Source organism: Acromyrmex echinatior, chromosome 1 (genome assembly GCF_024713525.1).
Source record: "Acromyrmex echinatior isolate Ae372 chromosome 1, ASM2471352v2, whole genome shotgun sequence".
Lineage (NCBI taxonomy): Eukaryota > Metazoa > Arthropoda > Insecta > Hymenoptera > Formicidae > Acromyrmex > Acromyrmex echinatior.
The window spans coordinates 17726949-17743084 of record NC_141852.1 but is presented as its reverse complement, the minus strand read 5'-3'; the positions used below and the strand labels follow the sequence as shown (position 1 = coordinate 17743084).

At 35.4% G+C, this 16136-nt stretch overlaps 1 protein-coding gene across 9 annotated transcripts in view; it reads left to right on the top strand.

Moving 5' to 3' along the window:
- Positions 1-16136, top strand: part of Ih (hyperpolarization activated cyclic nucleotide gated potassium channel Ih) — a 120871-nt gene that overhangs the window by 83181 nt on the left and 21554 nt on the right. For 2 of the 9 annotated variants that reach the window (XM_011070726.2, XM_087405362.1), the window contains exons 4-8: positions 2029-2192; positions 3490-3626; positions 4443-4586; positions 8458-8532; positions 14028-14135. In XM_011070726.2, the coding sequence (XP_011069028.2) occupies positions 2029-2192; positions 3490-3626; positions 4443-4586; positions 8458-8532; positions 14028-14135 (628 nt within the window). The remainder of the gene's footprint in view (positions 1-2028; positions 2193-3489; positions 3627-4442; positions 4587-8457; positions 8533-14027; positions 14136-16136) is intronic. The other 7 variants (XM_087405370.1, XM_087405375.1, XM_087405387.1 and 4 more) reach the window with 5 other exon arrangements.

Genomic DNA, 16136 nt, shown 5'->3' with positions numbered 1-16136 from the left:
TTGTTCCCGTTAGACCACAGAAAAGTTGAAATGTTTTACATCGAAATGGACTACCGATATATAACTTCGACGCGTCGCATATCTGATTGAAAATTCCAAAGTTGCGAAATTAGCGAGTTTGTTCATTAAACATCACAATTTGCGGCACAGATGGCAAAGTTACCAATGTCCATCGAAAGTGTCCGCCTCACACACTCATTGGTCCTTACTTTCATCGTACATTCGGAACTAACCAAAAACATATAGTATTATGAAAAGTAATCTCATCATGTTTCGCGTACAATTCAGTTTCAATCTCTATTTGAAAGCGTGATTAATTATACATTAGTATTCGTAATTGATTCAATGTAATTTGTATTTCAACAATCCCAATTCAACAAATTATTGTTTCAAGACAAAAATTTAAATAAAATTTAAATTTTTATTTGTCTTAAATTCTTACATAGACGAGATCTTATTTCGATAATTAAATATAATTTCTTCATCTTATGATTGCCTATAACAAGTTTTGTATTGTAACTAGATAATATTATATATTTATATCATTATGTCAATTATATATTTATGTAATTATATAACTAATTAGATAAGACATTATATTAGCTAGTCGTTAGATTCAGTTACAGTCTCATCTTCTGCTTGTAATATACACTACCGTCAGAAAATTTAGGACCAATGTGATATAATCTTAAAATACATAATTACTAGAATTGCACTATTTGTTTTATAATTTTTGGTAAAATTATAAAACAAATAGTGCAATTCTGATAATTGTTTTTTTACTTAATTATATCTTCAGCGTCATATTATGCTGCAGTAAAAAATAAAATTGGACTTGCGGATATTTTAAATAAAAAGAACATAAAATTAAGTCTTTAAAACTTGGTCTTAAACTTTTTAAGAGCAAACATATAAAAAGTAGTGTATAATCACTACTTTTTATATATTTATCAAAATTTAATAAAACCATTATTATTATTTATCTGAATTTGTACTGAATTAATCAGGACTGTAGATTTTTGTAATATCGAATAATCAAATGTTGCAATAATTTTTGGACCATCAACAATGTCTACAATCGATTGCTTCTCTTTAAAAGCACAAAGTAGAAAAGTTTATTCTGCACTTCTACCTAATCTTCCCGAGAGAAATCGTCTCTCTCTTTCATCGCTATAAATCTTCTACTACCTCTTCCGCGAAATGATGAAAAATTACCCTCATTCTTATTCACGTGAGCCACTTTGCAGACTAATGATTCCGTAACCGATTAGGCGGATCAAAAATGTCAAATAAACTTGTGTATCGGTAGCAATAAAATGTAAATTCGTACTATTTGCAATCAGCATTCGAACCGTGTTATCTATCTTGTTTCTGTACGAAATTGATTCCAACTTCTAGATCGAAGTCTCACAATATTAATGTAATAATAAATCATTTATTCTAAGTTAAATAATATGCACAAATATTCTTTATTAATTAAATAATTTTACTGTATAAAATTGCTTCAAAAATACTTCACAAGAAATGAATTAATGTAAAAAAAAAAAAATAATAATAAACTACTCTTTAGTAAAATCAACATAAAAATATTTTTGTTTAATATATTTTACATAAAAATATATGTATACATATAAAGATATATAATACACACACACACACTCACATATATATACATATATACTTGTATATATATATATATATATATATATATATATATATATTTAAAAAAGAATTTACGAAATCTGATTTTAAAGATTTACAGTTGAGGTGAGAGTTGGATCAGATTTTGAAAATCATTTTAACCAAGATTGCAACCAAATCCTTACAATCCCCCCTATTGATTCAAGATACCTGAAATTGAGAATATAAAACGATTATTATGTCTAAATAAAGTTAAGTAAGAAGAAATCTTAAATTGCGTTAAAATCAACGCTTCTAAAATTTAAAATTCACTTTTTAAACAGTAGTATCCGATATTAATTGTCATTTTATAGATTTATTTTAATGTATTGATTTTTCTTATTTCAGATTCTATTGGGACCTCTGCATGCTCCTCCTACTGGTAGCTAATCTGATAATTCTGCCAGTCGCCATTAGTTTTTTCAATGACGACCTAAGCACTAGATGGATAGCCTTCAACTGCCTTTCCGACACGATATTCCTTATAGACATCGTCGTCAACTTCAGGACGGGTGAGTGACATTCGATCGATTTGCTTATTATTAATTCCCCATTATAATAAATTCTCATCACTTTAATTGGAATTCGTGATAAAATATTTTAAATTCGCAAACGTGTACTGCTGAGAAATTTCAGTTTTAATCTTTCATATCAACAGGATTTGTGCAAGAACATCTGCGTTGTCGCAGTAACAGTTAACAATATTAGTAACGTCTTTTGAAACTTTCATATAATACTATTAGGTGTTGCTTATACCATAGTATCTTCGCAACATACAAAATTCCAGTTGACATTATATTTCGCATCATTTCCTCGCAATAATCGGCATAAATTATGATTTGTCGAGAATCAAAGCGTTTAGAATATTACACACATTAGAATATTTTACAAAAACTCATCTTTTATACGTGATAAAATTTCTCAAGACTTAATATAAAAAAATATTTAAAAGTTAAATTTTAAGTAAAAAATACTTAAAGAAATAAAATCAATCATATTTTCATCAATTTTTCTAAGATTATTTTTCGATATCTTGACTTCTACAACTGTGCAAAGTTAGAAATGCAAATTTTGAAAATTGCAAAATTGCCGTGCCGATAATAAGTAATTTTTTCTTCTTTAAGAACAAAACCAGCGAAATTTTCTTTAAGAATTTTTCCAATTTTTTATATTTAAGATTTCAAAAACGGTCTACCACTTTGGAATTTTTTCTTTCGCGACTCGTCCTTGTTCCCAAGTATAAGATACCGGTGAAAACAGATGCAGTGCAAGGATCATCTATTTGCGCTCTTGCTGGTCTCGACAATACACAATGACAGTATTGTTAGGGGAAGAGAATACTCCTAACTCCTTGACATTTCGTTATTACCAAGGGATTAATTTGAAACGTGTTTGAATCGGTTTCGTAAACGCGGAATTAGGTCACGAACTGCAACCGATGGAAATCATTATATTATATTGCATAGCTTTGTGTCGATTCGCGATAATTAAAAATTTCTAAGTCGCATTATTCCGGTATCCCGTTCAAATATTTTATAGCACGGAACAGTAATATTCTTAATAATTCTTTTTCTTGTATTTATCTGTAATAATTCAATAATTGTTTTTTCCAATTGTTAAATTACGTATTATATATACATAATGGGTGCATCAGATGCGCGAGAACGGCAACGTGACAAACTGTCGAATCGATGGCAAGTCGCCAGAGCGTGAGGTAACAACATTAGCGTTTTTCCGGCAGCTTGAGCTTCGCAGGCTTTGGAAAATCATTGATGTGGAAAACACCGGAGTAAAATTCTTTCGTTGCAGGTATAATGCAGCAGGATAATGCCGAACAGGTGATACTGGATCCGAAGTTAATCGCGAAACACTACCTCAGGACTTGGTTCTTTCTCGACCTCATCTCCTCCATACCATTAGACTACATTTTCCTCATATTTAATCAAGTAAGTATGTCTACATCGTCCTACGCAACCTTATTCCTTGTTAAATCGTAAGTTATTAACTCGCTGTACACACTTTATGACAGAGCTGGGCTAGACATGTACTTGAAATATTTTTATTTGAAACACAATATTTGTAAGACAATTGTATTTTGTAATGTACATTTCAACGGAGCACATGCAAATATTTTGTATTTTGTATTTTATGGGAGCATATAAAAGTATTTTGTATTTCAATATTAATAACAAAATATTGAAAATATCTTGTATTTTGTATTTCCAATAAGACAATTAATTATTATTATTATTTGAATTACAAAGTACAAAACTTACCATTTTTTCGATTTTAAATATAAAATACGTAATACTTTCATGTGCTCCGCTGAAATACAAAATATAATGCCCTGCTTTATGAAAAATCATAAAAATAACTTTCTCTTAAACCAAATTAATAAATAATACATTTTCATGTACATACAAGTACATTTTTCACGATACATATAATATATATAATTAATGTAAAAAAAGACTTTTATTATAATTCTTTATATAATTTCTCTAGAATAATATGTTAAATGTAAAATTAAAAAGAAATGAAATAATAAAATTTTAAAGACCTAAAAATACAATAACATTAATATAAAATAAGAAATGTCTTATAATATATATTATTATATTGTATAAATATAAAATTAATGAATCATGAAACGATTTTCTGAATAATTTTCTGAACAATTTTCTAAATAACTCTGAATATTTGCACACTTGTTTACTGACACTCGGAGAATCAAATATTACAGTAACGAAGAAATTCGCAAGTTTCAGGACTTCAGCGAGTCCTTCCAGATCCTGCATGCTGGACGTGCTCTCAGGATCCTCAGGCTTGCAAAACTGTTATCACTCGTTAGGTTACTACGTTTGTCAAGACTGGTGCGGTATGTCTCGCAATGGGAAGAGGTCTATGTGAGTGTTCTGCTACTTACTATACAGCACTGTTCTTATTTTGTAAACATACGATACGTGTAGTTCGTGTATAATTTACGTATATAAAAAAAAAAGAGAAAAGGAGAAGCGTTTGGTGACCTTTAACGGATTCAGAAAGCTGACAAACGATTTTTCCTCCTACGAAACTACTGCTTTTCCTGTAGACAATGAAGCTTAATGAGTTAATTAATGTCGATTGTCAGTTTTTTGAATCTATCAATTGCAGAAATCACCTTCCGCATTTTATGTGGGATATTAAATAATTATGTCTATGCCTGTGATATATGGTCGCTGTAGAGAATCGGAGGAGATAAAGGCAACAAGTCAGCCCACTTTCGTACCTTTACGTGAATATTTAATCGCAGATGACTCATTGAGTCTTACTAGCGAAGTTCTCACGTCAGTGGTGGATTCTGTCTGACAGGCAATCTTTTTTACGAAGTTTTCTCGAATTTGCACTCATTAAATGAGAATTTCATTCTCATTATGTGCAAAGAGTCTCCCTTTGTCATAAGATTTTCATCAATAAAGTTCAGTCGATCGAATATGTATGTACAAATCTTTTTTAGGTATATGTAGCGAAAATAGGATTCTTAACAAAATTACTTTTTCATCGTTGTCATAAATGTCTCAGTCCACCACTGCGGGGAATTTTTTCGAACTGGACTCTCGGATGATTAGATTATGTTTCGCTTTCCGTTGCTGAACATCTAATAAGTGTCCCCACGGCTCTACTCAATATATCCCGTGATACCCCGAAATTTCCACTCTACAAGAAAGTTTCCAATCCTTCCGTCTATCTTTCTCTCTCACGATAATAATAATCGTTAATTAGAATCAGCTGTTCTCCCTTGCTCGATCATTTCACCGCACCGAGAGGAGCATAAAACAGATAATAGTCGTAACAATAGGTAATACCTCTAACAAACAATTCGCGGACACAAGCGGAGAGATAGCGTGACGAAAAAGCAAATAGAGGAAAAAAGATACACGTACACGTGCAATTGCGTGTACCGCAGAATCATCGTTAATACACCGTGAAACTCGATACAAAGAGAATCTCGTGACACAATACGACAACATTTTATTATATTTTTCATTGTCCTTTCGATGCACCGATAATTGTTGTTGTTCGCTATTCGTATCTTACTCGTTACTTTTTGCTCTCGTTTTAACGCACATGTCGATTTTGTGCACGTGATGTAATGGTATGACGATTCGTCGACGGTAAGTAACTGTCCTCCTAAACAAATGTATATATATTCGATAATAGAAGCAATGCGTGAACATATCGCCCATTCTTTTCATTCAATTGGAGAATCATTTCGAAAGATAAAAGAAATAACAAAATGAATAACAAAAGGTAAAAAGAACAATCTGGTTTTTATGTCTTTATAAATTCTCATAAATTCGCGTCTCTATTTTATTTTACTACAAATATATCTCGCTATTTCTTCACTAAATGTTTAAAAATTTAAACAAAGTACTGCGAAGTGGTTGTTGCAGCTACAGAATAGAAAGATTATGAAACATGTATATTATTACAGTAATAAGAAAATGAATCAAATATTCGTGTGTACATGTTGTATATATATCTCACCAGGTCAATTATACGGCAAATGAACTGCAAGTGCATTAATTGTTTGAGTGGGTTAATTGGATTGAGAAATTATTGCTACCTTTCGGTGCTTCCGCACGTCGGCGATTGTATTTACGTGGGATAACGTTTTTGTGTTACGTTATTTGTGCTCGCGCTGTTAGCGTAAAAATCGTGGCACAGCGAAGAGACCAACGAATCAATCAGGCTTTTCGTCCAATCGAGATAGCAGTCTGTCATTCGCTGAAAATCTTATTACGCTTGCCTTGAAACGTTACTATTGCCTCCCTCTGCTTTTTCCTCTCTGTTCTGTTCTGTTGTACAAAGATATATGCTGAAAAAAAAATGTATGCGCGAAAAAAAATTATATGCGCGAGGGAAAACTGCGTTCCAAGTGCAATAGACTCGTCACGCATCCGGGTATCGATATCGTTTTTGAACAAATTAACTATAGTTTGTCAAATAGCAGCGAAGAAATGCGCGAGGCAAACGTACCGACCACAATGCGATCGAAATACGATGTCGAGAATCGCTACCCCGTATTCTCTTTCTTCGTCGAATTCACGATAAATCGTTTTCGTTAAATTGGGGATAAAATGTTTTCTCAATTAATTAACGCAAAATTAAATCAGTTCTTATACCGCCTTTGGTGAAAATATTAATGAAAATATTAATAACTTTGAAAGTATGCCAACGACAACGAAAATAGTAATTTGTGGCGCCACTATTCATAGACGCTAATAGAAGGATAATTGAAAATGTAGATCCATTTAAGATGAAACTTAGCCAAATATTTTCCATTCATCTTCTCTTCTTCGTTGTTATTGATGTCGTTGTCATACTTATTTTCGAAGCGTGAGGAATAAAACTTTCACTGTATACGTATATCACATTTTGCGTTAAGAAAATGCGCACTGGTAGTTAATTTATAAATCATTTCGCATGATTCAATCAAAGTTGATTATCATCTCTTCAATGGGCAGACTATAAAATATACGGGCTGCTATATTTGTAGTGAAATTATTTTAATTTAAACTAATGGCTAACTATTGGCTAATTCATTGTTTTATATACTTTGCTATATAGAAAAATGCAAAACTTGGCATAAAAAGACTGTAAGTGCAAAATAAATAAATTGCTTTTCACAAAATATTTAATTTATTCAAAAAGTATACAAATACACTGTAAAAAAAACAGCACTTACAATTTTTTATTTCAAGTTCTCGTATTTATTATCAGACACAATCAACATTGATATATACAATATAACAAATCGGACGGTTGTCTTTCATAATACACATACACATATACAATTATATGTTTATCCCTCCACCGTTTCAATGCAAGAACAGAGCCGACAATTTATCCATTAATCTATAGCAGCGAAAAATCTTTATACCGAATAGATATACATATACAATACATCCTGAAAACGAAGAACCACAAGCACACGCGTGATTATCACGCCACTCTACACACAACATTATATCTTACAAGGCTTATCCTAAATCGTCTAATCGAAAAATATTGTCGTCCTCTTACATCCACTTACTTTCTTAAATAATCAAGTGAACACAATATAACGATCCTCATATCTTTCCTAAGTATTAAGCATTTTACAATTGCGTAAGCGTAGTTGTAAGTAACTATAAAAATTGACCAATCACAGTCAAATTTGAAGCAAATATTTGACTGTGACTAATCAATTCTTATAACCTTTACGCAATTGTAGAATACTCTCTAAATTTCTTGGAGTGGAATCTCACTTCAAAAAAATAAAAATACTGCCACTATTGAAAAAAGTGAAAATATTTGCATTCTTGAATAAGAATAGCAGATTTTCACTCCTTTTTGGAGTGAGATTTCACCCTTTTACAGTAAGCTTCACTCCAAAGTAAAGAAATATCATTCCTTTTTTAATAAATTTCACTGTAAAAGAGCGAAATCTCACTCTAAAAAAGAAAATCTGCCACTCTTATTTAAGAATACAAATATTTTCACTCTTTTCAATATGGTAGTATTTTAACTTTTTCGAAATTAGAAATTTAGAGGGTAGAGGCATCACACAATTGTTCGTCACTGTTGTATGGATAAAATACAATCTTACCTGTACATCCACATGCATACACACTAACACGCACAGGACTCTTTTAATTCTCAGACATACACACACACACACGAGTACAAAAAAAACAATATGTACAAACCGACTACTAGCGTACTGCGAGAACACGTTTCCGAATGGGTTTGCAGATCCCCCTTTATCAACAGCCGGAGAGGCACTACGAGCGTCGGGCGACACCGCCCCAACCAGACCGAACCAGCAAGGTGTGCCTGCCTAGTTACCCTGAAACCAAGGCCAATTGCCCTTACTTGATTCAAGCGTTCGTTAACACAAAACTCAATGTGTTTCTACGTATAAATATATCTATATACGCTAGATCATTATTACTCACTACTGTCGTTTCTTTCGTTGTTACTCATTGATTACGATTATTCTGATTACCATTGCCGTTTTCGTTTGTGGTCACCTATCTCTCGTTTTTTCATTTTGAGTTTTATAGAGAACGTGCATAGTCTTGTCGTGTAATTTACAGTCTCCGGTACGAGAAGTTATTTTTCTTTTTACACATATAACACACCCGACATACTTAGACCCAGTTTGTGAATTGTAGCAGAGCCGATCAAGAGCTTTAACATTGTCGGGGAGTTTCATGTTTCTGTAAAAAGTCGATCGAGCAGAAAAAAAGACTATGCCTACCATTTGATCAAATGTTAAAAGATTACAGACTTACGGAGTAATTGAACTCCTTCCTTGTCGCGCAATTTCGTTAAAGTTTGAACACTACAAACTCGAACAGGCAAAGCGGAAAAAGTCTTATACTTTAATTAATTGATCTCTCATAAGATAACGGAATTATTGAAATGTCATTCTGGTTGAAATTAATCTGATTGAAATTAATGAAGTTACAGTATAACTTTATATTTCATACAGAGCTAAACGTAGCTGTAGTTTTCACGGAAGTCAAATAGCTTTCACTGCGTAGAACACTTCAACAAGCTCTTGATCAGTCTTGCCCTTAGTCCCGTAGTCCTGGCGATGCGACGTGTGACATGGATCACAGATTAGAAGATGCGATATTAGCTGAGAAGAATTCAGTATGTATTGATCGATGGAGAATGATAATGCTTGCAGTATTATATCTTAGTGACGATGTTTTTCTATAACTATATTGTTAAAATCCATGTTTCACCGACTAGCTGATTCCTCGCCAAAGTTCTTGAGAACAGTTTTTTGGTATGAGATGCTACCTTGTTTTTGTCGGGTTTTGTTGGAAAGTTCCGTTCTGCTAGGTACTAACATGAGTTTGGTTACACGAATAGTCATTGTGAACTGGTCGTGTCGAATATTCGATCGCGCGATCGCAGGAACGGCCGACGTTCGTGCCGATCGCTGTTGAAACGTTCACCTCGAATTTCTCGGCTCTCGATTATCGCCGGCCCCATAAGCCGCATAACTTTATTGGCCTGATACGATATAGATGCGCATGTACATTACCGTATGAGTCAATAGCGATTATCGACGTTCTTACAGTGACGATTTGCATAATCTAGATACGTGTGCATGTAAATGTACTGATAGTATATTTTTAACGGATGCACCATTTTTTGACAATGGTAGCGCATGAGGTCACGGTGACGATGAAGAGCCGAGATTTCATTTGTCGTGAATCTTATCGCCGCATTCAATTATTAGCGCGTGATTGTGAAAGACAGGAAATGTCTTTTAAAATTCTTATATAACATGCAAGAGTAAGCCTGATGGAGAATTTCTGCGAGATATTCGACACGAACCACTCAACAAACGAGAAAGTTGGTTGGTCTAACCGTAGGTCTGCCTGTGAGTGTTAGGTGTTTAATTAACCCTATCTGTCCAAAATTCTTGGCGATGTGCCCGTGTTCAGTGTGTGTTCCCAGTTTTATTTACTCCCGATTACAATTTACTCCTCTCCTTGTACCTTCCCTCGGGATAAACTTCTAGCGAGCACCACAGTCCCACCGATTATTTCGTCCCTCCCTCATTCGCGTTCCGTTCTGATTGCCTGTTGTTTCGTGTTGTCTAGATATGCCTGATTTAACGAGGAGGAAGCGATTCCGATTTCGTTTCTTTTTGTTTCATTTTGACATTTTACTTCCGCCAGGACGGAGAGTACAATTACGCAGACGCCGTCGGTACTTTCCTCTGCCCACGTATGTATCCGTATATCATCATATTTTTGTTCGTTTGTTCTCTCTTTTTCTCTTTCTCTCTCTCTCTCTCTCTCTCTCTTTCTTTCTCTCAGGAGCACGTTTATATTATAATATTATCGACGATATTTTCCAGCGTTCTTTTTCCGCCGTAGACGGTCATTAGATATCCACCCTGGCCTCCACAACGGAAGCGAAAGAAGTACGCGACAGCGTGCGATCTTTTAACCATCTCGCCACCCGATATACACGTAGCGGATATGACGTTTCCTCTCTTTCGCGTGCGTCTTTCGTGTCTCCGCTCTTGTCTCGAGAATTGCTGCTCCTCTTCGCGATCGCACAGCGAATCACCAATGACGCATTCTCGTCTCGATTCGATTGTGCAACGAGAGGAAAATTTTCCACGAGAGAGATGCTTCTTACGTGTTGATTTCTAGAAAGCGAAGTGTAACATTTTCTGGAATACATATGTGTACCTATATATATGTATGTATAAACGTACATCATAATGTACTGTCATTCATGTGTGCATTCCATTTTTCGCGAAGAGAGACAGGAAATAAGGAGAGAACAGTCGATTAATCGCGCAGACTCAATCTGAAAGAGACGATTCTTATTTTATATGTCTTCTTTTATTGTACAGTATTTTTCGTATTGTTCGCCGAAAGAAATTTGTCATGCATTAGATTTAAATGAACAACGAATGTCAATCTAAGGAATTAAAATTATAATTGTCCTAATATACTAAAGCTTGTCATCTTAAAAGAGCAAAGTACAAGATGTATAGAGAAAGATGGTGAGTTTTTTTTATATTGATATTGTTTTAAGTTGAAGCCAATTTAATTCTAAAAGTTTTTAATTTCTCTTAGTTATTGTTCAATGAAAAACTTTTACCACAGAAATACAAAAAAAATAAATACATTATATAGGATTCATAAATAAATATCACGTTAGACATAAATAAAAGAAGATAAAAAACAACAGATGAATCGCAAATTTTCTATCTTATTTATTTAACATTAACTTTTCGTTGTGTGATTTGTATTATGTTAATTTTGTGTTTTTTTTTTATGTTCTGTATATTGTATTATGAAAATGTGATTTATCGATTATGTCACCAAATTTCAGCGAGAACAAACAGTTCCTTTATATACGTGCGTATTACCTTCTTAACAAATCAACAACGCGTTCAAAAATTTCACCCTTATGTTCGTTCTTAATTAGTTAATTAATTAGAAAAAAAAACAGCAAAACGCAGTGCTCTTTGTAACGAGTGCAAAAGCTTTCTGCCCATGGCACGTATACACCCTGTTTCCCTTTACATCGTAATTAAATCAGATAACAAACACGAGTGCCTTTGTGAGCACGCACATTAGAGTTAACAGCCGCACAGTAGCAAACCGCCGCGATAATGGTCGGGGCTGGTTGCATTCAACGTGGCAAATTAAAACGTACTCGCGTGTATACGCACATTAAGAGACGATAAATCATGACTGTCATACAGAAACGCGCGATTGTACGTCCGCGTGATTTTCGCGACGCGTACTTGGTAAATCGCGCGTTTCTTGTCGCGTACAATTACTGAGATGTATACATAAGATGTAAAGACATCGCGATTAACGTGAATATATTCTTGTCTTACGTTGACTATGTATTTATAATCTCGATGTGCGACCATGTACGATGTTCTTTCACTTCGAACTACATGCGGTAATCTCTTAACGGATAATTTTCAAGTTTCTTCTGCCTTTTCGTGACTTTTGCATGGAATTTTTCAGAAAGATGGGAGCGATTCTCCTTTTGTCAATGTTTATCTCGTCACAGACTGTTTCTTTCAGCAGAGCAGCGATGCGCGCACATTGCCCCGGGAAGAGCAGAATTTTTATATTCCACAGTTATCACATTTGCAGATTTTTCTCTCTCTTTTTCTCTCTCTCTGTCTCTCTTTCTCTCTTTCTCTCTCTCTCTCTCTTTCTCTCTCTCTCTCTCTCTTTCTATCTCTCTTTCATCAATATGAATTTCATAAGTCGAGACAATATTTCTTATGTATTGTATCACCAACACTTAAAATAATTTTGGTTCCTTCAAACGTAAATTAATGTGCACTTTTCTTCTTTTTTTAGCCTTTCTTCAATTAATGTCCTATTCAATTAAATTACTAAATTAGTAAAATATTAATTCAAGACGAAATGAGCAGCCTCTCCCATGTGAAAAACTATCAAATTCTCTTTGGCGTACATTACAATTAAATTTTGGTAGCTGATTTAAATCGAGACAATGACATAGAATTTGCATGAAAGATAATATCGACAGTGTCGCGAAGTCAATTACGTTCGCGTGTTGAATTACTTCAATAGTTCTACAGACACGCCCAGGATCAAGTTACACGGCTTTGCAAGTTAATCGCGCGGTTTTTTACTCAGTCTGTAAATCCACATATATACGATACCATATATATACAGAACCGCTAATTAATTCATCGAGCTTCATTCAAGCTTGAAAAGGAATTGCGGCTTCACGCTTGGCGCGCGACTGCTAATTCGATAGCTTTGATATTCGAATGGCTTGTTGATTACTAATTACCTAATTCACGGATTATCGGACTGTTATTCTTCGTTATCGTGCCGTGTCCTTGCCGATTATACTTTTGCGTGCACACAGTCGCTCACATCACCGAAAATCGTTCTTTTATATTTACGTCCCGCAACTCACACTTTAACCGATCTCTCATCACCCATACGATCGATCGAACGATCGATCGTTTGATACTCAAATTACGGCGATCAACACTCGCCGGCGAAACGAAAACGTTCGCACCAACACCGATATACTGACACCTGGTGTAATTATTTACTCTGTTTATGTGCTTGTGTATGTGCCAGTACTAGCGTTCAGGAGGGAGGATGGAAAATGAGAGGTATTAACACCTTATATCTATGTAAATATTATATATCATCTTTCTCTACTTTTTTTCTTAATTTATTTCGTCGTTAAATAGATAAACTAACGTGATTCACACGTGATTGTACGTACGGCCTGATTCAGTGGATGTCACCGTTAAAAATGTCTACAGTGACGTCGATTACTACTTTTGCGCATCTGCTGGCGGATTTCGCGATCCGAGTGTGCTTCATATTACTATAGCGAAAGGACGAAACTTTAGGGATGGGATTGCCTTTCAGCAGTTCGTTGTGTAATGTGGCTACAGTATCGCACACGAAAATTTCTGACCTCACGAGAGACGAGAAAAAGAAAATCGATCCTGCAACCATCCGACAATCTCCTATACTACTTCCATCTTATTTTTCGCTACTGTACCACCATACCATCTTGCAAACTCTCTCTGTCAATTAATACATATATAAAACCGCCTAATTATACCGACATTTTCTCTCCCGTCCTCCTTACTGTTACTTTCAATTCCGTTTCTTTCTATCTCTGTTTCCTATTCTTTCTTACACTCTTTCTGACACTATTTCTACCTCCTCTCTGTGAAATTTCTATTAACCTCTACAGAATTTCTATTAACCTCTTCTTACTACGTCTGGCTATGTCCCGCTTTCTTTTGTTTCTAGATATTGCAGAACCTACAAAAAAAACGCACTGAGCGGAGGGGGCGCCTAAGTTCTGACAATATGACTAAAAAGAAGTCCGGTTTCAGCAAAAGCGAACTTATTTTTAAGGTAACCCGCCCTGGCGAACGCGCGAGCTCACGTCCACGTGATTCGCACCACGAATCAGCCTCGACGATTTCCCATCCGGTTTTCCGCGAGACTCGATAGAAAGAAGTCGACCCTCTCTTTGCCGCCAATATTTAATTAACACAATTATTGAATAAGATCTCCGTGATAGTAAAGAATTATCATTCATCATGTTACGATAAATTCTTAAAAAACATTCTATAAATAAATATATAATAGCACTTTAAAGAATGACTGAAAATATTAATAAAATATTTCAAAAATTGTAGATCCCACAATTTTTGCCTTAAAACTAATCTAGTATGTATATTTTTGACTAATGAATTAAATCAATTAAATCGTTTCTTTCCTTGCCGAGATATTTATTACATCATAAGTTTTCGAATAATTTGTGGCATCACGCGAGAATCGGATTGTTGATTTAATCAATCGACTGCCGTGTTCTGTCGATATCTCGCGAGGACCGGGAGCGGGGCTGACGAGGTTAATTGGACGGAGGAGCTGTACGCTGATTGGCTCGTTGGTTTATTACAAACATTCAGCTTTTACTTTTTTCCGCCGCATTATACATTACATATACCCGCAGCAATAGGCTATGCTTCTATACAATCACCATCGGCACCCGCCTAGCGATGAGAAAGTACATGTACATAACTATGTGTGTGATATGATAATCTAGAGGCCCACGAACATAGATATAACAAAAAAAAAAAAAAAACATCGTGCTCGATTAATTACGAGCCACCTTTGCGTCAGCACCTCGCGGATGTAGAGGCCCCAATTTCCGATGATCGCCGATCGACAGCGCGATATTCGACGTGAAAGTGAACGAACGGGGATCGGTTGTCAAAAGTCCGGCATGGCGCGTCCGACTCAAACAATCGTATATTCGTATTAAACCCTTCCTCTCTCCGTCTCTTTATATATATATGTATATATATATATATATATATATATATATATATATATATATATATTTGTATCTATTCTCTCTCTGTCTGTCTTCTCATTCTAACTTCTTCTCGTTTACTACTTGACTGTTTGTTGTATCATCTACGTCTCCTCGATCCTTCCGTCTTGTATCCTCCCTTTTCCCTCCGATCCTTTCGCGTCCCATGACCCGATGGACGACCGCAAACCGCCTGTGTTTCCACGCACTATCTTGTGAAACGCTTTTGATCGCTAGACGGTGTGCACGATCCTGTGAAAACGAGCGCACGTAATTGGGCGTCCCTTCTCTGTCGCTTTGTTGCAAATTGCACACTGTATATCAACCACGTACTCGAAGTGTGCATCGCTACTTTAGATATAAAGATGCAGGAGGAAAATGGATACAGTACGTGCGAGCGCTAACGGAATAACAATTAGGGTGCAATGCATATAAAAGTAGAGCTCGCTTATCTTCCCCTACCGCTGCTCTGCAAACGATTTTCACCTTGTAACCACCCTCGCCAGCCGCGCGTTTTATCCACCGCTGTCCGCTCTGTCGCTGTCCATTCCTCGCTCTCTATCGCTGCTTCTCGGCCGAGAAAGTGCACTTTTATCTGTGTAATATCGCTGGCTATCAATGTGCTTGCAAATTCGGAAAAAAAAAAGAAAAACGAAGACATAACGGAAGAGCGAAGACACTTCGCTTTCTTGCTTCGTGTGGCTTGGCTTGCGCGAGACTTAACGTAACGTTTGGCAGCTGCGTTTTGTTCGTCGTCCCTCATTACGCTCATGATCACTCAAATTCGTCTCGGCCGAAATGCGAGGAACTCTTTCACCCTCACGACAAACATTTATCTTCCGTAAATCCCGTATATCTTCCGTACCTCGTCTCGGTTGTTTTCTGTTGTACCTTTAGTTTGCAGTACTCACTTTTGTTTTTCCGGTGTCGTTTTAGAGCGTTTGTTGTTGCCACTTACAATCGCCATCCGTTAATTAGTGCGCTGACTCATTGATCGTTGATTGTTCATTAATCATCGTGGAGACATAACAGAA